Consider the following 16,405-nt stretch of genomic DNA (forward strand, 5'->3'; position numbering starts at 1 on the left):
TTACCCCTAATCCCATGTGATCTCACCTTGTGAATTAACCTTCTGTGCAGCACCTTATCAAACGCCTTTCAGAAGTCCAGGTATACTACATCTACAGGATCCCCATTATCCACTTTGCTTGTTACATCTTCTTATTAAAAAAATATATTTTATTAAAGTTTTTCGATCAAACAAAAACAAAAATTTCCCATTTTACAACTTTGTAATAATATATACATTGATCGTTTTTTAAATAAATAATATACTAACGGCAACTGCCAACAACAAAATAAGAACCAACAAAAATAGTAACTAAAATAATAACTTTGTAAAATCTAATATAAATAACTAATACATAAACACACACATAAAACTCCTGAGGACCCAAATGAGTCCTCGCCCCCCGCCCTGGGTTGCTGCTGCTACCTTTCCTATTTTCCCTTATCGCTCTGCGAGATAGTCGAGGAACGGTTGCCACCGCCTGGTGAACCCTTGAGCCGAACCTTAGTGCGTACTTTATCCGCTCCAGTTTTATGAACCCTGCCATGTCGTTTATCCAGGCCTCGACGCCCGTGGGTTTAGCTTCTTTCCACATAAGTAGAATCCTTCGCCGGGCTACTAGGGACGCAAAGGCCAAAACATCGGCCTCTCTCGCCTCCTGCACTCCCGGCTCATCTGCAACCCCAAATATAGCCAACCCCCAGCCTGGTTCGGCCCGGACCCCCACCACCTTTGAAATCCCTTTTGCCACACCCACCCAGAACCCATGCAATACCGGACATGACCAGAACATGTGGGCGTGGTTCGCCGGGCTTCCCGCGCATCTCCCGCACCTATCCTCCACTCCAAAAAATCTACTCAGCCTTGCTCCAGTCATATGCGCCCTGTGTAGAACCTTGAATTGTATCAGGCTTAGCCTGGCACACGAGGACGAAGAGTTTACCCTACTTAGGGCATCTGCCCACAGCTCCTCCTCAATCTCTTCCCCCAGCTCCTCCTCCCATTTTCCCTTCAGTTCCTCTACCATCGTCTCCCCCTCGTCTCTCATTTCCCTATATATATCTGACACCCTGCCATCACCCACCCATGCTCCCGAAATCACTCTGTCCTGGATCTCTTGCGCCGGGAGCTGCGGAAATTCCCTCACCTGTTGCCTCACAAATGCCCTCACTTGCATATAGCGAAATGCATTCCCAGGTGGCAACCCATATTTTTCTCTCAGTGCTCCCAGACTCACGAACGTCCCGTCTAAGAACAAGTCCTTCAATTTCGCAATTCCTGCTCGCTGCCAAGATTTAAATCCCCCATCTATCCTTCCCGGGACGAACCTATGGTTGTTCCTTATCGGGGACCACACTGAGGCACCCGTCACTCCCTTATGTCGTCTCCACTGCCCCCAAATTTTCAGAGTTGCCACCACCAATGGGTTTGTGGTGTATTTTTTCGGGGAGAACGGCAACAGCGCCGTCGCCAGTGCCTTTAGGCTAGTTCCCCTACAGGACGCCATCTCCAGTCTTTTCCACGCCGCTCCTTCCCCTTCCCTCATCCACTTACATATCATTGACACGTTGGCGGCCCAATAATAATCACTTAGACTCAGCAGTGCCAGTCCTCCTCTGTCCCTACTGCGCTGCAGGAACCCCCTCTTTACTCTTGGGGTCCTCCAGCCCACACAAAGCTCATAATACTCTTGTCCACCTTCTTAAAAAAGGCCTTTGTAATCAGTACAGGGAGGCACTGAAACATAAAAAGAAACCTCGGAAGGACCACCATTTTAACCGCCTGCACCCTGCCCACCAATGATAGGGGCACCATGTCCCACCTCCTAAAGTCCTCTTCCATCTGCTCTACCAGTCGTGCCAAGTTAAGCTTCTGCAAGGTTCCCCAGTTCCTGGCCACCTGGATCCCTAAATACCGGAAATCCCTTGTTACCCTCCTCAACGGTAAATCGTCTATTCCCCTGCCCTGTTCCCCGGGGTGCATCACAAACAGTTCACTCTTCCCCCTATTCAATTTATATCCTGAAAATTCTCCAAACTCCCTGAGTGTCTGCATTATCTCAGGCATCCCCTCCACTGGGTCCGCGACATACAACAACAAATCATCCGCGTATAATGACACCCGATGCTCTTCTCCTCCTCTAAGTACCCCCCTCCACTTCCTAGAGCCCCTCAGCGCTATGGCCAATGGCTCAATTGCCAACGCAAACAGTAACGGGGACAGGGGACATCCCTGTCTTGTACCCCTATATAGTCTGAAGTGGTCAGATCGTTGCCTATTTGTAATCACACTTGCCACCGGGGCCCTGTACAGGAGCTGAACCCATCTAATGAACCCCTCTCCAAATCCAAATCTCCTCAGTACTTCCCACAGGTAGTCCCACTCCACTCTATCAAATGCTTTCTCTACATCCATCGCCACCACTATCTCCGCCTCCCCCTCCGGTGGGGGCATCATCATCACCCCCAGCAGTCTCCGTATATTAGCATTCAATTGCCTCCCTTTAACAAACCCAGTTTGATCATCGTGTACCACCCCAGGGACACAGTCCTCTATCCTCGTCGCCATCACCTTGGCCAAAAGCTTGGCATCTACGTTCAAGAGGGAAATGGGCCTGTATGACCCACACTGCAGCGGGTCTTTGTCTCTTTTCAGGATCAGCGATATCGTCGCCTCCGACATCGTCGGGGATAGTGTCCCCCTTTCCCTAGCCTCATTGAAGGTTCTCGTCAGAAGTGGGGCCAGCAGGTCCAAGTATTTCCTATAGAACTCCACCGGGAACCCATCCGGTCCCGGGGCCTTCCCTGCCTGCATGTTCCCAATTCCTTTTACCACCTCCTCCACCTCAATCTGCGCTCCCAGTCCTGTCATCTCCTGTTCCTCAACCTTCGGGAACTCCAGCTGGTCTAGGAAACGCATCATTCCCTCTTTCCCTTCCGGGGGTTGAGCCTTATATAGCCTCTCGTAAAATACCTTAAACACCCCGTTCACCCTCTCCGCTCCCCGTTCCATCTTTCCCTCCTCGTCTCTAACCCCTCCGATCTCTCTCGCCGCCCCCCTCTTCCTAAGTTGTTGGGCCAGCAGCCGGCTCGCCTTCTCTCCATACTCATACTGCACTCCCCGTGCCTTCCTCCATTGTGCCTCCGCCTTACCCATGGTCAACAAGTCAAAGTCCGTGTGCAATCTCCGTCTTTCCCTGTATAGCCCTTCATCTGGAGCCTCTGTATATTGTCTGTCCACCCTCAAAATCTCCCTCAACAATCTCTCCCTTTCTTTACCCTCTTGTTTCCCCTTATGGGCCCTTATGGAGATCAGCTCCCCTCTCACCACCGCCTTCAGCGCCTCCCAGACCACTCCCACCTGGACCTCTCCGTCATCATTAATCTCTAGGTACCTTTCAATACATCCCCTCACCCTTACACATACCCCCTTGTCCGCCAACAGTCCCATATCTAATCTCCAGAGTGGGCGCTGTTCCTTTTCCTCTCCTACTTCCAGATCTACCCAATGTGGGGCATGATCTGAAATGGCTATAGCCGAATACTCCGTTCCTGTCACCTTCGGGATCAGCGCCCTTCCCAGGACAAAGAAGTCTATCCGGGTGTACACTTTGTGGACATGGGAGAAGAAGGAAAACTCTTTACTCCTTGGTCTAGTAAATCTCCAGGGATCCACTCCTCCCATCTGCTCCATAAAGCCCTTAAGCACCTTGGCCGCTGCCGGCCTCCTCCCGGTCCTAGATCTGGACCGGTCCAGCCCTGGGTCCAGCACCGTGTTAAAATCCCCCCCCATTACCAACTTTCCCATCTCCAGGTCCGGGATGCGCCCCAACATACGCTTCATAAAGTTTGCGTCATCCCAGTTCGGGGCATATACGTTCACCAGCACCACCGCCTCACCTTGCAGTCTGCCACTCACCATCACGTATCTACCCCCACTGTCCGCCACTATGTTCTTTGCCTCAAACAATACCCGTTTCCCCACCAGTATTGCCACCCCTCTATTTTTTGCATCCAAGCCCGAGTGGAATACCTGTCCCACCCATCCTTTCCTTAATCGGACCTGATCTGCCAGTTTCAGGTGCGTCTCCTGAAGCATGACCACGTCTGCCTTTAGCTTCTTTAGGTGCGCAAGTACCCTTGCCCTCTTATTCGGCCCATTCAACCCTCTCACGTTCCACGTGATCAACCGGGTCGGGGGGCTCTTTACCCCCCCCCTCGTCGACTAGCCATCCCCTTTTTTAGACATCTCCTCACCCGGTTCCCACGCACCCGCTTATCCCCCCAACGGCGCCCTCCCATCCCATCCCGTAACAGCTCCACCTTCCCCTTAGCAGCAGCAACCCAGTTAAACCCCCCCCCCCCCCCCCCCACCCCCGCTAGATCCCTCTCTAGCTTAGTTGCTCCCCACATATTGCTTCCGGAAGTCAGCAAACTCTGGCTGACCTCGGCTTCCCCCGTTTATCCTTAGCCTCCCATCATGTGAGGCCCCCTCCTTCCGGCGCCCCCTTTTCCCGCCACAATTTCCATAGCGCGGGGACAAAGCCCGCGCTTCCCTCTCGGCCCCGCCCCTGATGGCGCAGCTCCCTCTCTCCTTCCCCCTCCCCTTCCCCACCGGCGCCCACATTTCTTTGTGTCCCCCCCCTTCGAGGGGAGAGAACATTTTCCCCCATCTGATTCACAGTCCCTTGCCACCACCTCACTACTTCATTTCAAACACTCTTTCTCCAATCTAGTCCAACTTCTCCTCTTCAATAAATGTCCACGCCTCTTCTGCCGTCTCGAAGTAGTGGTGTTTACCCTGGTGTGTAACCCATAGTCTTGCCAGCTGCAACATTCCAAACTTCACATACGCCCCAACGTCCGCTCCCTCTGCCCCTTTGGGAAGTCCCAAGATTCTTAAGTTCTTCCTCCTCGAGCTATTTTCCAGGGCTTCCAGTCTCTCCTTACACCTCTTATGCAGTGCCTCGTGCGTCTCCGTCTCCACCACCAAGCCCTGTATCTCGTCCTCATTTTCGGCAACTTTTGCCTTCACTCCACGGAGCTCCATCTCTTGGGTCTTCTGCGCCTCCTTTAACCCCTCAATCGCCTGCAGCATCGGCGCCAGCACCTCCTTCTTGAGCTCCTCCACACATTGCCGGAGGAACTCCTGCTGTTCCAGGCCCCATACCAACTGGCCTCCCTCCGCCGCCACCATGCTTCTCACTTCCCTGCTTTGCCGCTGCTCCAGAGGATCCTCCGCAATCTGGCCACTATTATCTCTTCTGTCCATTCATATCCGGGGGGACTCCCTTCTATGTCGCCTCACAATGGGTTTAGCCTTCGCAAATTGCCGTTGGGGCTCTGGTAAAGAGCCCAAAGGTCCGTTATAACGGGAGGTGCCGAAACGTGCGACTTAGCTGGTCATCGCCGCACCCGGAAGTCCTGCTTGTTACATCTTCGAAGAACTCTAGCCAATTAGTCAAACGTGATTTGCCCTTTATAAAACCATGCTGACTCTGATGGATAGTGCTTTGGCTTTCCAAATGTCTGATATTACATCCTTGATAATTGATTCTAACAAATTTCCAACAACAGATGTTAAATGAACTGGTCTGTAATTTCCCACAATCTGCCTCCCTCCCTTTTTGAATAAGGGCATCACATTAGCATTTTTCCAATCCACTGGAGCCTTTCCCTTGTCCAGGGAATTTTGGAATATTATAACCAATGGATCCACAATCTCTATTGCCACTTCCTTTAACACCCTAGGATGTTGGCTATCAGGCCCTGGGGACTTGTCTGCCCTCAATCCCAAGAGTTTGTTGAGTACCGTTTCCCTATTGAAGCTGACTGTTTCAAGTTCCACCCTTTCTATTACCTCTGAATTGCCCGTTCCTATAGAAATGGTACTCGTGTCCTCCACCGTGAAAACTGGGGCAAAGTATTGATTTAGCAACTCTGCAATTTCAGCGTTCCCCACTATTAACTCACAAGTTTCATCTTCCATATGAACATACAAATTAGGAGCAGGATTGGGCCACTCAGCCCTAGGAACTGCTACACCATTCAATGAAATCATGGCTGATCTGATTGTAACCTCAACTCCATTTCCTCCTACCCCCACTAACCTTTCATCACATTTTCACACACCTCTGATAACATTTGAACCCCTTTCTTAGCAAGAATCTCTCGACCTCTGCCTTAAAAATATTCAAAGACTCTGTTTCCACTGCCTTTTGAGGAAGAGCGTTCCTAAGACTCACCCTCAGAAAAGAATTCTCCTCAACTCGGTCACAAACAGTGGCCTCGAGATCTAGGTTCTCCCACAAGAGGAAGCATCCGCTCCACATCAATCCTGTCAAGACCCCCCCAGGATCCTATATGTTCCAATCTCTAACTCTTCCAAACTCCAGCAGATAGTCTAATCTGTCCAACGTTTTCTCTGAAGACAACACACATAACCCAAATCTACTCCATTCTAATACTACACTCGGGCTTCCCAAACATTTGCAACTGTGACTGGGATCCCAGGGTGAGGGCCATTGGGGGGATGGGATAGATTTGTGAGGGGGGATGGGGTAGATTTGTGAGATGGGGTAGTGATAAGAGACCTGGGATGGAGGGGAGGGAGGGTGCGCTATGAGAGCAGGGGTCAAGCAGTGAGAGCAAGGGAGAGTTGCGGTGAAGGGGAAAATTGAGAGAATGGGAGTTGGAATACAGGCAGTGTTTATAATTTTCACCCACTATTTTGCAGCCTCGGTTGGGGGCAGCGATTGGGCCTTGGAGCGAATTTCATTAGGTCGCATTGACCAGATCCAAGGCATGAAAATAAAATTGTGCACGGCATGACAAAGGACTGGGAGCTGATCCCAGGATTGCCCAGAGTCTCCGCTCCACAGTCTTTGTTGCTGCCAGAGAGGAGAGAGATCGCGCTACCCCAATCGTTCATCACAGCACCCACTGGGAGTCACAATCCAGCTTGAGAACCCCTGTACTGTACACTGGCTTTCCACCTCGTGCCAAATTAACATAAAATCACCCCAACAGCAAGAACAAACAGTACATTGGGGACACCCGCGTTGAAGTGGAACCCATCTGGTTCGTACAGGTCCCAACCTCCTAAGACTGGTCCCAAAGTTCTAGAAATATTAAACCCTTCCTCCTGCATCATCTCTGTAGTCACACATTCATTCAAAATATCCTTTTTCTGTACCTTTTAGCATGTGGCACCAGGAGTAATCCAGAGATTTATCCTTTTAAGGTCTTGGGTTTGTAATAACTTTCCTAGCCCTCTAAAATCTGCCTTCAGGACCTCATACCTCTTTCTACCTATATCATTTGTACTTCTATCCACCACAATTGTTAGCATTCAGCCTTCAACATTGCTCTGCAGCACTTTTACCCAGTTTTTAAGGAGGCAACTTACCATCCTGGAATCATGGGCGGGATTCTCCGACCCCCCCGCCGGGTCGGAGAATCGCTGGGGGCTGGCGTGAATCCCGCCCCCGCCGGTTGCCGAATTCTCCGGCACCGGATATTCGGTGGGGGCGGGAATCGCGCCGGTCGGTGGCCCCCGCCCCCCGGCGATTCTCCGGCCCGCGATGGGCCGAAGTCCCACTGCTGGAATGCCTGTCCCGCCGACGAGAATCAAACCACCTCTCTTAGCAGCGGGACTCGGCGGCGCGGGCAGGCTCTGGGGTCCTAGGGCGCGGGGCGATCTGGCCCCGGGGGGTGCCCCCACGGTGGCCTGGCCCGCGATCGGGGCCCACCGATCCGCGGGCGGGCCTGTGCCATGGGGGCACTCTTTTCCCTCCGCCTCGGCCACTGCTTTCACCATAGCCGACGCGTAAGAGACCCCCCCCTGCGCATGCGCGGGGAGGACGTCAGCAGCCGCTGACGTTCCCACGCATGCACGGATTTCCGCCGGCCGGCAAAGTCCTTTCGGCCCCAGCTGGAGTGGCGCCAAATGCCTTTCCCGCCAGCCGGCAGGATGACAACCACTCCGGCGCGGGGCTAGCCCCTCAAGGTGAGGGCTTGGCCCCTAAAGGTGCGGAGAAATCCGCACCTTTGGGGCGGCCCGACGTCGGAGTGGTTCCCGCCACTCCATCCCACCGGGACCCCCCGCCCCGCCGGGTAGGGGAGAATCCCGGCCCTAGTCTACACCCACAGAAAGGCCGGTCTACTCCCCAAACTATCCCTCTCCCCTTTAAGGTATTATTCTTTAAGAGGACATTGTGACCATGACTTTCATTGGACTGATCCATGATTATGCTTGGCAAAGCACTGCAGTGGCTGTCTGCTGGGTGGCCGATCTGGAAAATCTCCCGCTATTGTTGCCAGGCATCACCATGACGGAATGGTTTGCAGGCAACAATTTACAAGTGACCATGTAATGGACTAGCCCCCTGTGGCTATCAAGTCCTGAAGTGGGACTTGAACCCAGAGCTTCTGACTGAGAGGTAGGGACACTACCCACTATGGCATAAGACCTCCCACCATATTTAACCATGACTATTATTTCCCCCAGATTCTCCCTACCTTCCTGTACAGCAACAAGCGCTGGAGCAAGAATAAGATCATTAATATCACTAATGTTTTTTTTTAAAAAAAGGGAAATAGAAATAGTATTCAGAGCATGTCCCTCCTCACTCCTCTTGGGCAATTAAACTTCAGCTACTCCTCAGCTCCGCTAAAAGGAGTTAGGATGCAATCTGCCATGCAGAGCCACACAGTAGGGCATGCATCCATTACAAGGGGAAATAGCGAAAAATTAGATTTTCATGATAGGTTTCACTCTAGGGAACACTTGTAGGCAGAATTGTGGGAGAAGTGATAATACATAAAGGACAAGATTCCTGCGAGTCAGGACTAAGGCACTACTTTAATAAGCTTAAGAAAATGGTTCTCTTTAGCACTGAGATAGTGATTTGTTCCGCTGTAGTTTGCAGAAATTTTACTCTCGCAAAAATAAAATCATGTCTTCAAGCTGAAAAGTAAAATAAGCAAGTGGGAGAGAAACAAAAGAAGAAGAATGGTTGAGAAAGCAAGCAAGAGGCTGAAATACATACAATGCTTGGGCAATAATTTAGGGTGGTCGAGTCTTCGGAAGAGAAAGAGAGAAGTGTTCATCTCACAATACAACAGGAAGTTGAATAACATTTCGGGTTCATTGCCTCATGATGATGAACATAGTACAAGAGATGTGACTCAGTCATCTCATGTAATGCCCTGCCTCCCTGTCTGTGGCCACGTCTTCCTTCTACACTGTGGCATCCGAGAGAGTAAGGGCAGTGGACAATGGACTCCATCCTGCATAAGATTACAAAACTGCTTTGATCTTTTTTACAAAAAAAAATTGGAATTTTTAGTTTGAGCAATGCATTTTACATGTAACCGAGATGGACTTTGAAAACATGAATTGGGAGCCAATGGAGTTCAGCAAATGTAAAGATGACGGATGATCAGAATTTGGTGCAAGTCACGATACAAGAATAATGGGTGGGATTCTCTAATAATGAGGTTATGCCCCCTCGCCGGCGTGAAAACCGGCACCAACCACTCCGGCGTCAACGGTTCCCGAAAGTGAGCAATTCTCCCCTTTCTAGGAGGCTAGGTTGGCGCCGGAGCGGTTCCCGCAGCTCCACCCGGCGCGAGTTTGCGCATGTGCGGAACGGCTGATGTATTTCCACACATGTACGGGGCAGCTGGCGTATTTCCGTGCCTGCGCGGGGGTTCCCTTCTCCGCGCCGACCCCCGGGCAATATGGCGGAGCCCTACCAGGGGCCCGGCGCAGAGTAAAATAGGCCCCCAAGGAACCAGCCCGCCTGCCAATTGGTAGGCCCCGATCACGGGCCAGGCCACCGTGGGGGCCGCCCCGGGATCAGATCCCCCCACCCCCTCCAGGACAGCCCCCTCAGACTCATCTTCCAGGTCCCGCCGTGTGGGACCCGAGTAATCCACGCTGGTGGGACACGGCCGAACTCGGCGGCCACACAGCCCATCGGGGCCCGGAGAATCGCCAGGGGGGCCGCTGTCACGGGCCCCCGACCAGCGCAGCGGGAATCCCGAGGGCGCCCGAGAATCGGCAGGGGAGAATCGGGAAGCCGGTGTCGGGGCATGATTCCCCCCCCCCCCCCGGGATTCTCCGACCCGGCGTGGGGTCGGAGTATCCCGGCCAATGTCTCAGAGGCTGAGGGTACAGCAATACATATACTGTCGACATAGCAACTGCTAGCCTTGGGGGGCAAGGAAGAAAATCACTCGCCCCTGCAAACAAAACCCAAGTAGCTCAAGTGAGTACATCAGAGGGTGGATTCTGCATTGCCCGCCGCCGGTAGCAGGGTTCCTGATCTGCGGATAATCGAGCGCCGGGGCTAAAACGGGACTGGCGGCCATTCCGATGCTGCAGTCCTCCACCGGCAGCAGCAATAAACCCCACGCCAGCAAGCAGATGCTGTGGTGGGCCATGCGGTGGGTCAAGGGAATCCCTAGAGCTCCCCTTCATGCATAAATTTGCATGGAGAAGGAGGGGGCACTGCTCCCAGCGCCAGTGAAGACCAGGAACGATTCTATTCCAGCGGGTGTACTTAGTCTCCAGAATGGATAATCTAGCCCCCGATTTCCAAAAGCACATGGGCAACTCTGTACTGAAGTTGAAAGGTCATTAGCTCAAACCTTACTCCAGAGCCGTGAGTATATAATCGAGAAGGATACTTCAGCACAGTGAGGGAGTGCTGGAGGTGTCACTTTCCACACGAGCCACTTAACTATTATCTTCTCAGGTGGATGTAAATGTCCCATGACACTATTTAAAAAGCAGAAGCGCAGCAATATTTATGGCTCAACCAACATCACAAATAGATTACCAGGTCATATATCATGTTTCTGTTTGTGGAACCTTGCTGGCTGCCAGTTCGCTGATTTTACAACAGTGACTATACTTCAAAAGAATTCCATGCACTGTAAAAGTATTCAGAAATAGTACAAGTCCTCCTCATGTACTACCATTACCGTAATTGTACGAAGTCCTGTTCTCCAATTGGCTGGTGTTTACTGGTCTACATTGGATTCTGGTCGACTATACAGGTCCACAGGTCATTGAAAGGGGCAACAGAGGTGGAGAAGGTAGTCAAGAAGGCATACGGCATGCTTGCCTTCATTGGCCGGGGCATTGAGTATAAGAATTGGCAAGTCATATTGCAGCTGTATAGAATCTTAGTTAGGCCACACTTGGAGTATAGTGTTCAATTCTGGGCGCCACACTACCAGAAGGATGTGGAGGCTTTAGAGAGGGTGCAGAAGAGATTTACCAGAATGTTGCCTGGTATGGAGGGCATTAGCTATGAGGAGCGGTTGAATAAACTCGGTTTGTTCTCACTGGAACGACGGAGGTTGAGGGGCGACCTGATAGAGGTATACAAAATTATGAGGGGCATAGACAGAGTGGATAGTCAGAGGCTTTTCCCCAGGGTAGAGGGGTCAATTACTAGGGGGCATAGGTTTAAGGTGAGAGGGGCAAGGTTTAGAGTAGATGTACGAGACAAGTTTTTTTACGCAGAGGGTAGTGGGTGCCTGGAACTCGCTACCGGAGGAGGTGGTGGAAGCAGGGGCGATAGTGACATTTAAGGGGCATCTTGACAAATCCATGAATAGGATGGGAATAGAGGGATACGGACCCAGGAAGTGTAGAAGATTGTATTTTAGTCGGGCAGCATGGTCAGCACGGGCTTGGAGGGCCGAAGGGCCTGTTCCTGTGCTGTACATTTCTTTGTTCTTTGTTCTTTGTTATATTCACATCCTAGTGTTCAAATCCCACCATGATCTCGCCCTGCTCCATCTCTGCAACCTCCTCCAGCTCTACATTCTTCTGAGAAATCTAGTTAGAGGAGTGCCTCCACCATTGCTGGCTGTGACTTCAACCATCTAGGTTCAATCTCTGGAATTCCCACTTCAAACATTTGGGCCTCACCTCCTTTAGGACTCGACTTGAAACCTACCTCTTTGACTAAGGATTTGGACACTGTCCCGAATGGCTCCTGGTTCACTTTTTTTGTCTGATTGCACTCCTGTGAAGCTTCTTGGAATGTTTCCTCAAGTTAAATGTGTTATATAGGTTGCTGTCAAAGAAGAAATGGAATTCTTTGCTGGTTACTGCCACAATCAGTACAGATGAGTCACGTAGGCATAAATTCCGAAAGGCTAGTTCAAGCCTTGCCGAAAGCTTTACTCAAAACAGCAATTGACAACTACCATCTGCTCTGGTGATAAATTTAATTATTATAAATTGAATTATAACTACTAGGCTGTTGAGAAAGAACTGGGGGTGTCCTTCAAAGAAACCAGCGTCTGTTCAAAGGCCTGGGCAGAATGTTTATTTAATTCCTTTTAATCATATGTCTACACTACATTAACTGACTTCCCATGAGATACTACTTCCTTAAAAAGATCTTGGGTTAATTGCCATTGGTTAAAAAAAATGAAAGCACGCTTCCATTTTGGGTCTCATATTGATTCCATTAATTTTCCTAATGTTCAGCTGGAATATTGCGTCTGTAGTTGCCCAGAATGGCTGTACCAGCTATTTTGAAAGGGTTACATTTTGCTGCTTCCACTTCATGTAAGTGCTAATGCAAATTTCTTCCAAAAGGTGTTTTTTTTTTAAAAAAAGTAGATAAAATATTCCAATCATTTGATGTATAGAGAACCCAGACGTTTCACCCTGGACTGTGTCGCACAGGCTTCGGACCAACCAAATTTTAAAATGCTAGCTCCATTCGGAGTTGCAGCCTAAACACACAAGCATCTTTGAATTGTAAAGTTCCCAAACTAAATTCAACTCAATGTTTACTGAGGAGCACAGAATTGCTTTTCGCCAATTAATGCATCCTATTTTACACTCCTGTCCTACAGTCGCATTACACAATGAGCAATGCATTGGGAGGTCCAAAAGAAATGCATTAAAATCAGGGAACCAGTGTCCCCAGATGTTCCATTCCAAAGACAGATTCTGACACTAGTGAAAAACAAAATCAATGCTAGCTGCAGAAACCAGATACATTCCATCAATTCTCATACCTATCAACAATTTAGCTGTCAAGGGATCTCATCACTGCGTTCACACACAGGAAAAAGATGTTACGACTTTACACGGACAGGCCTCCTGAACAACATGAATGCTTGATTAATAAATAGGTATCATTTTTGGTATCATAAAGAGAGAACTTTAGGCATTAAAAAGAGACAACTTTATCAGCAAAAATACTTTGTACTTTGTATTTTTGCAATACATGGTGCCGCACTTCTGGTCAAAAGGATCTATGGCCTTACTACAATGTAGGTGTAACACCACTGCTATGAAGGGAAAACATTCGTGAGCACATTAAAAATGAGTGTTAATCAGTGACAATATATGGGCTTGTACAGATGGATCATGTTTTTAACAAATTTACTTAGACTTTTCAACAGGATGACAGACTAAGAAGAAGAATGTAAATGTAATATATTTGTAATTTTAAAAAGCCTTTGTCAAAAGGACATGAGAAGAAAGAGCTCTGGGTGAAATGTAAACTGATGCAATAGCTGGAGGAAGATCTAAAAGACAGAATGTTTCCTGCAATGCCAAGATATAGTTTGCGCACGCCCCTTGGGTATGTATTTGGAAAATAAGAGAGGTTGCATCACCTAAATGGTTTAGATAAGGGCAATAGAGGCAAAATCATAAATAATTGATACCAAAATTTGTAGCATTAGTAAGAATAAAGGATGGCTGAATATTGACTGGAGCAGAAAAGGTTATGAGGGAGAGACCTATAGAGGTGAACTTTTAAAGGAAGTAAATGTGAAGAAATTCTTTCTGCTAGTTGGTGATTTGAGTAACAATCGTTGTTGGTGAGGGACATATTCTAAGAGCATAAAAAAGAAATGAGTTTAAAGTAATATTTTAATGCAAAGGATTATTAGAAAATAAACTATTTTTACAAATGGCTAATTAAGGTAATTCAACTAGACACAAGGAATATTAAACATCCTTAAGGATATGTGAAAGGCACGGAAGCACTTCAACTCTGGCATGGAACTACCAGCACTTCAACTCTGGTATGGAACTACCAGTCACAAAGGTCATCTTTTTTACATACATTTTTATAATTCTAATTAAAACAACATTTCAGGAGCTATTCTAAATAATTTGCCAAAGACACTTGATACAGAAGCAAGAGAAAAGGAAAACAGTTGAATGTTCTAAAAAAAAACTTTTATGGTTTATTGGCCATTAGTATAAAAATTGAATTAAATAACAAAGTGCACTTGGTATTTATTGATGATTTTAAAAATGTTTGTATCTAATTTTTTCTTGCTCAAAATATTGTATTTTATGCCTCTTAACATTGGTGTAAATACAAGATCTGCAAGGCAAAATAGGTCTAAAATCATACTTTAAAAAACAAGGAACTGTAACCTAGTTTCTGTGTTCTGGTTGATTTAATATGAAATAACTGCGATTTAATATTGTTGTTGGAAGCAACAGGCTAGCCCGGGCAGAGAGAGATAGCAGAAGCAAGGCTGAGGATCAGAGACAACACAAGTTTAAAATTTAGCACACTACGCATATTGAATCTCTCTACAATGCATCGGGCTTGCAGCGACCCTCTGAATGAAAGAGGCCCACACCCCTGCCTATCCTGTAACCGCCTCTAATCTGGATGTCCCTGGACACTAAAGGGCAATTTAATCATGGCCAATCCATCTAACCTGCACGTCTTTGGACTGTGGGAGGAAACTGAAGCACCCGGAGGAAACCCACACAGACAGTAACCCAAGGCCAGAATTGAACCCGGGTTCCTGGTGCTGTGAACCACCTCTATATATTTTGTTTTAATATGTTTTGCTATAAAATGTGAAGCAACCTTTAAAGAGGACAGTCATTGGCTTGGAATCTGAAATGTACTGTATTTAGAGCTGCCTTCAGATTGGGTTGTGTTAGGAGCAATTATTTGGGAGTTGCAATCTGAGCATTGGCCTTACAGAATTAAACAGCTGTGCTCTAGACCAAGGACCAACCACAAGCCACGCCGTGGAAAGTGCGCATATCTGAGAACGCACTTCCACGCCGGTGTGTGCAAACATATGCCTCAGCATCTGTGTGTGTATTTTTAATACATACATTTATTATGAAAAAAAATTGTTTCTGTCAAAAGGAACAAAACACTTCCACACAGATAAAAGGGAAGTGAATATCATACAACAACCATGTAATAGAAAAAGGTGTATTTTGCAAATGTTCTGTTCTTAGTTTACTTCAATTGCCACGTTTTATTCTTAGTTATTTAATTGCTTTCAGTTGCACCTTGGAAATAGAGCTATTGTATAAAAAAGGCACAACAAAGTTATACTCTGGAATCATTGGAATTAGACGAGGTATTGTTCCCAGCACTCAACCACTATCAATGCTGCTGGAAAGCAGATATTGGGAGATTCATACTGCTAATTCGCATGGAAGAGAAGGAATTACTCTACATCGATTGTGGCTGTCTCTAAACAGCAGCTTTAATACAACATGCAATGAGGGCCTTGTCTACAGTCTCCTAACAAGTTAACATAACAAGCTTGAGAGCGAGTACAGTTCCCTTTAAACGTTTGACTAGACATACAAGGCAAACCAGGCTACAAAATCGGATGTTAAACTTCGAGATTACGTGAACACATCAAAATATTTCACAAAACTGGCCTTTATAGTAAATCCCTTTGCATGAAATTCAACACTTACCCCAGACTGAAGGCCTTTCATGCCCCACATTGTGTATTTTCACCAGAAAATGAAGTTACAAGGTTTGATCCATAATAGTTCCTCCTGAAAACTGAACATTTTTTGTGTAGTAGTCCAACTGGGGGTCACCTCATGGCCTCCGCACAAATAGATACAATCCTTGATACACTGAAACACTAAGAAGCTCAGCCTCAGATTGCATTTCCAACAGCTGGTACCTCACAGATACGTATTCACCGCAACACTACTTCTCTTTACTAACGTTATGGGAATAGTGCATTGTACCATGTGGCTAATGGCAATCTGAGTGGTTATCTAGGAGGAGCTGTTGCAAATCAGGAAGTAAAAAAAGCTATTAGGACCATTGTGAAGCCAGGTAATTTGTAGCACTTGAAGTGACATGTCCTAAAGTATCCACTTCCCTATCAGTACTTATTGAATTCACTTGCACCTATGTTGCACTTTGTAAAATAACGGTTTCTTTGAAATGTAGAACTTGATGTCATTTTTTACAGGAAGTGACATGGTAGATTTAAAACAAAAACTTTTGCCGTGGCCTTGAATAGTATTTGTGTTTCTTTGTGAAATTCTGCACAAAAAATAATTAAATCTTTATCATCACGATTGGAAATTGAGCTGATGCTCTTTGGGAGGAGTGTGCCAATTTGTACTGCGTTTGATG

The 16,405-nt window shown here is 47.8% G+C and overlaps 1 protein-coding gene across 1 annotated transcript in view; it reads right to left on the reverse strand.

Moving 5' to 3' along the window:
* The window catches only part of ipcef1 (interaction protein for cytohesin exchange factors 1), a 218,963-nt gene extending 202,994 nt beyond the window's left edge, over positions 1–15,969 (reverse strand). The window contains exon 1 of the mRNA XM_072507730.1: positions 15,724–15,969. Within this exon, the coding sequence (XP_072363831.1) occupies positions 15,724–15,753 (30 nt within the window). The 5' untranslated portion in view covers positions 15,754–15,969. The remainder of the gene's footprint in view (positions 1–15,723) is intronic.
* Between the last annotated feature and the right edge of the window lie 436 nt (positions 15,970–16,405).

Source organism: Scyliorhinus torazame, chromosome 1 (genome assembly GCF_047496885.1).
Source record: "Scyliorhinus torazame isolate Kashiwa2021f chromosome 1, sScyTor2.1, whole genome shotgun sequence".
NCBI lineage: Eukaryota > Metazoa > Chordata > Chondrichthyes > Carcharhiniformes > Scyliorhinidae > Scyliorhinus > Scyliorhinus torazame.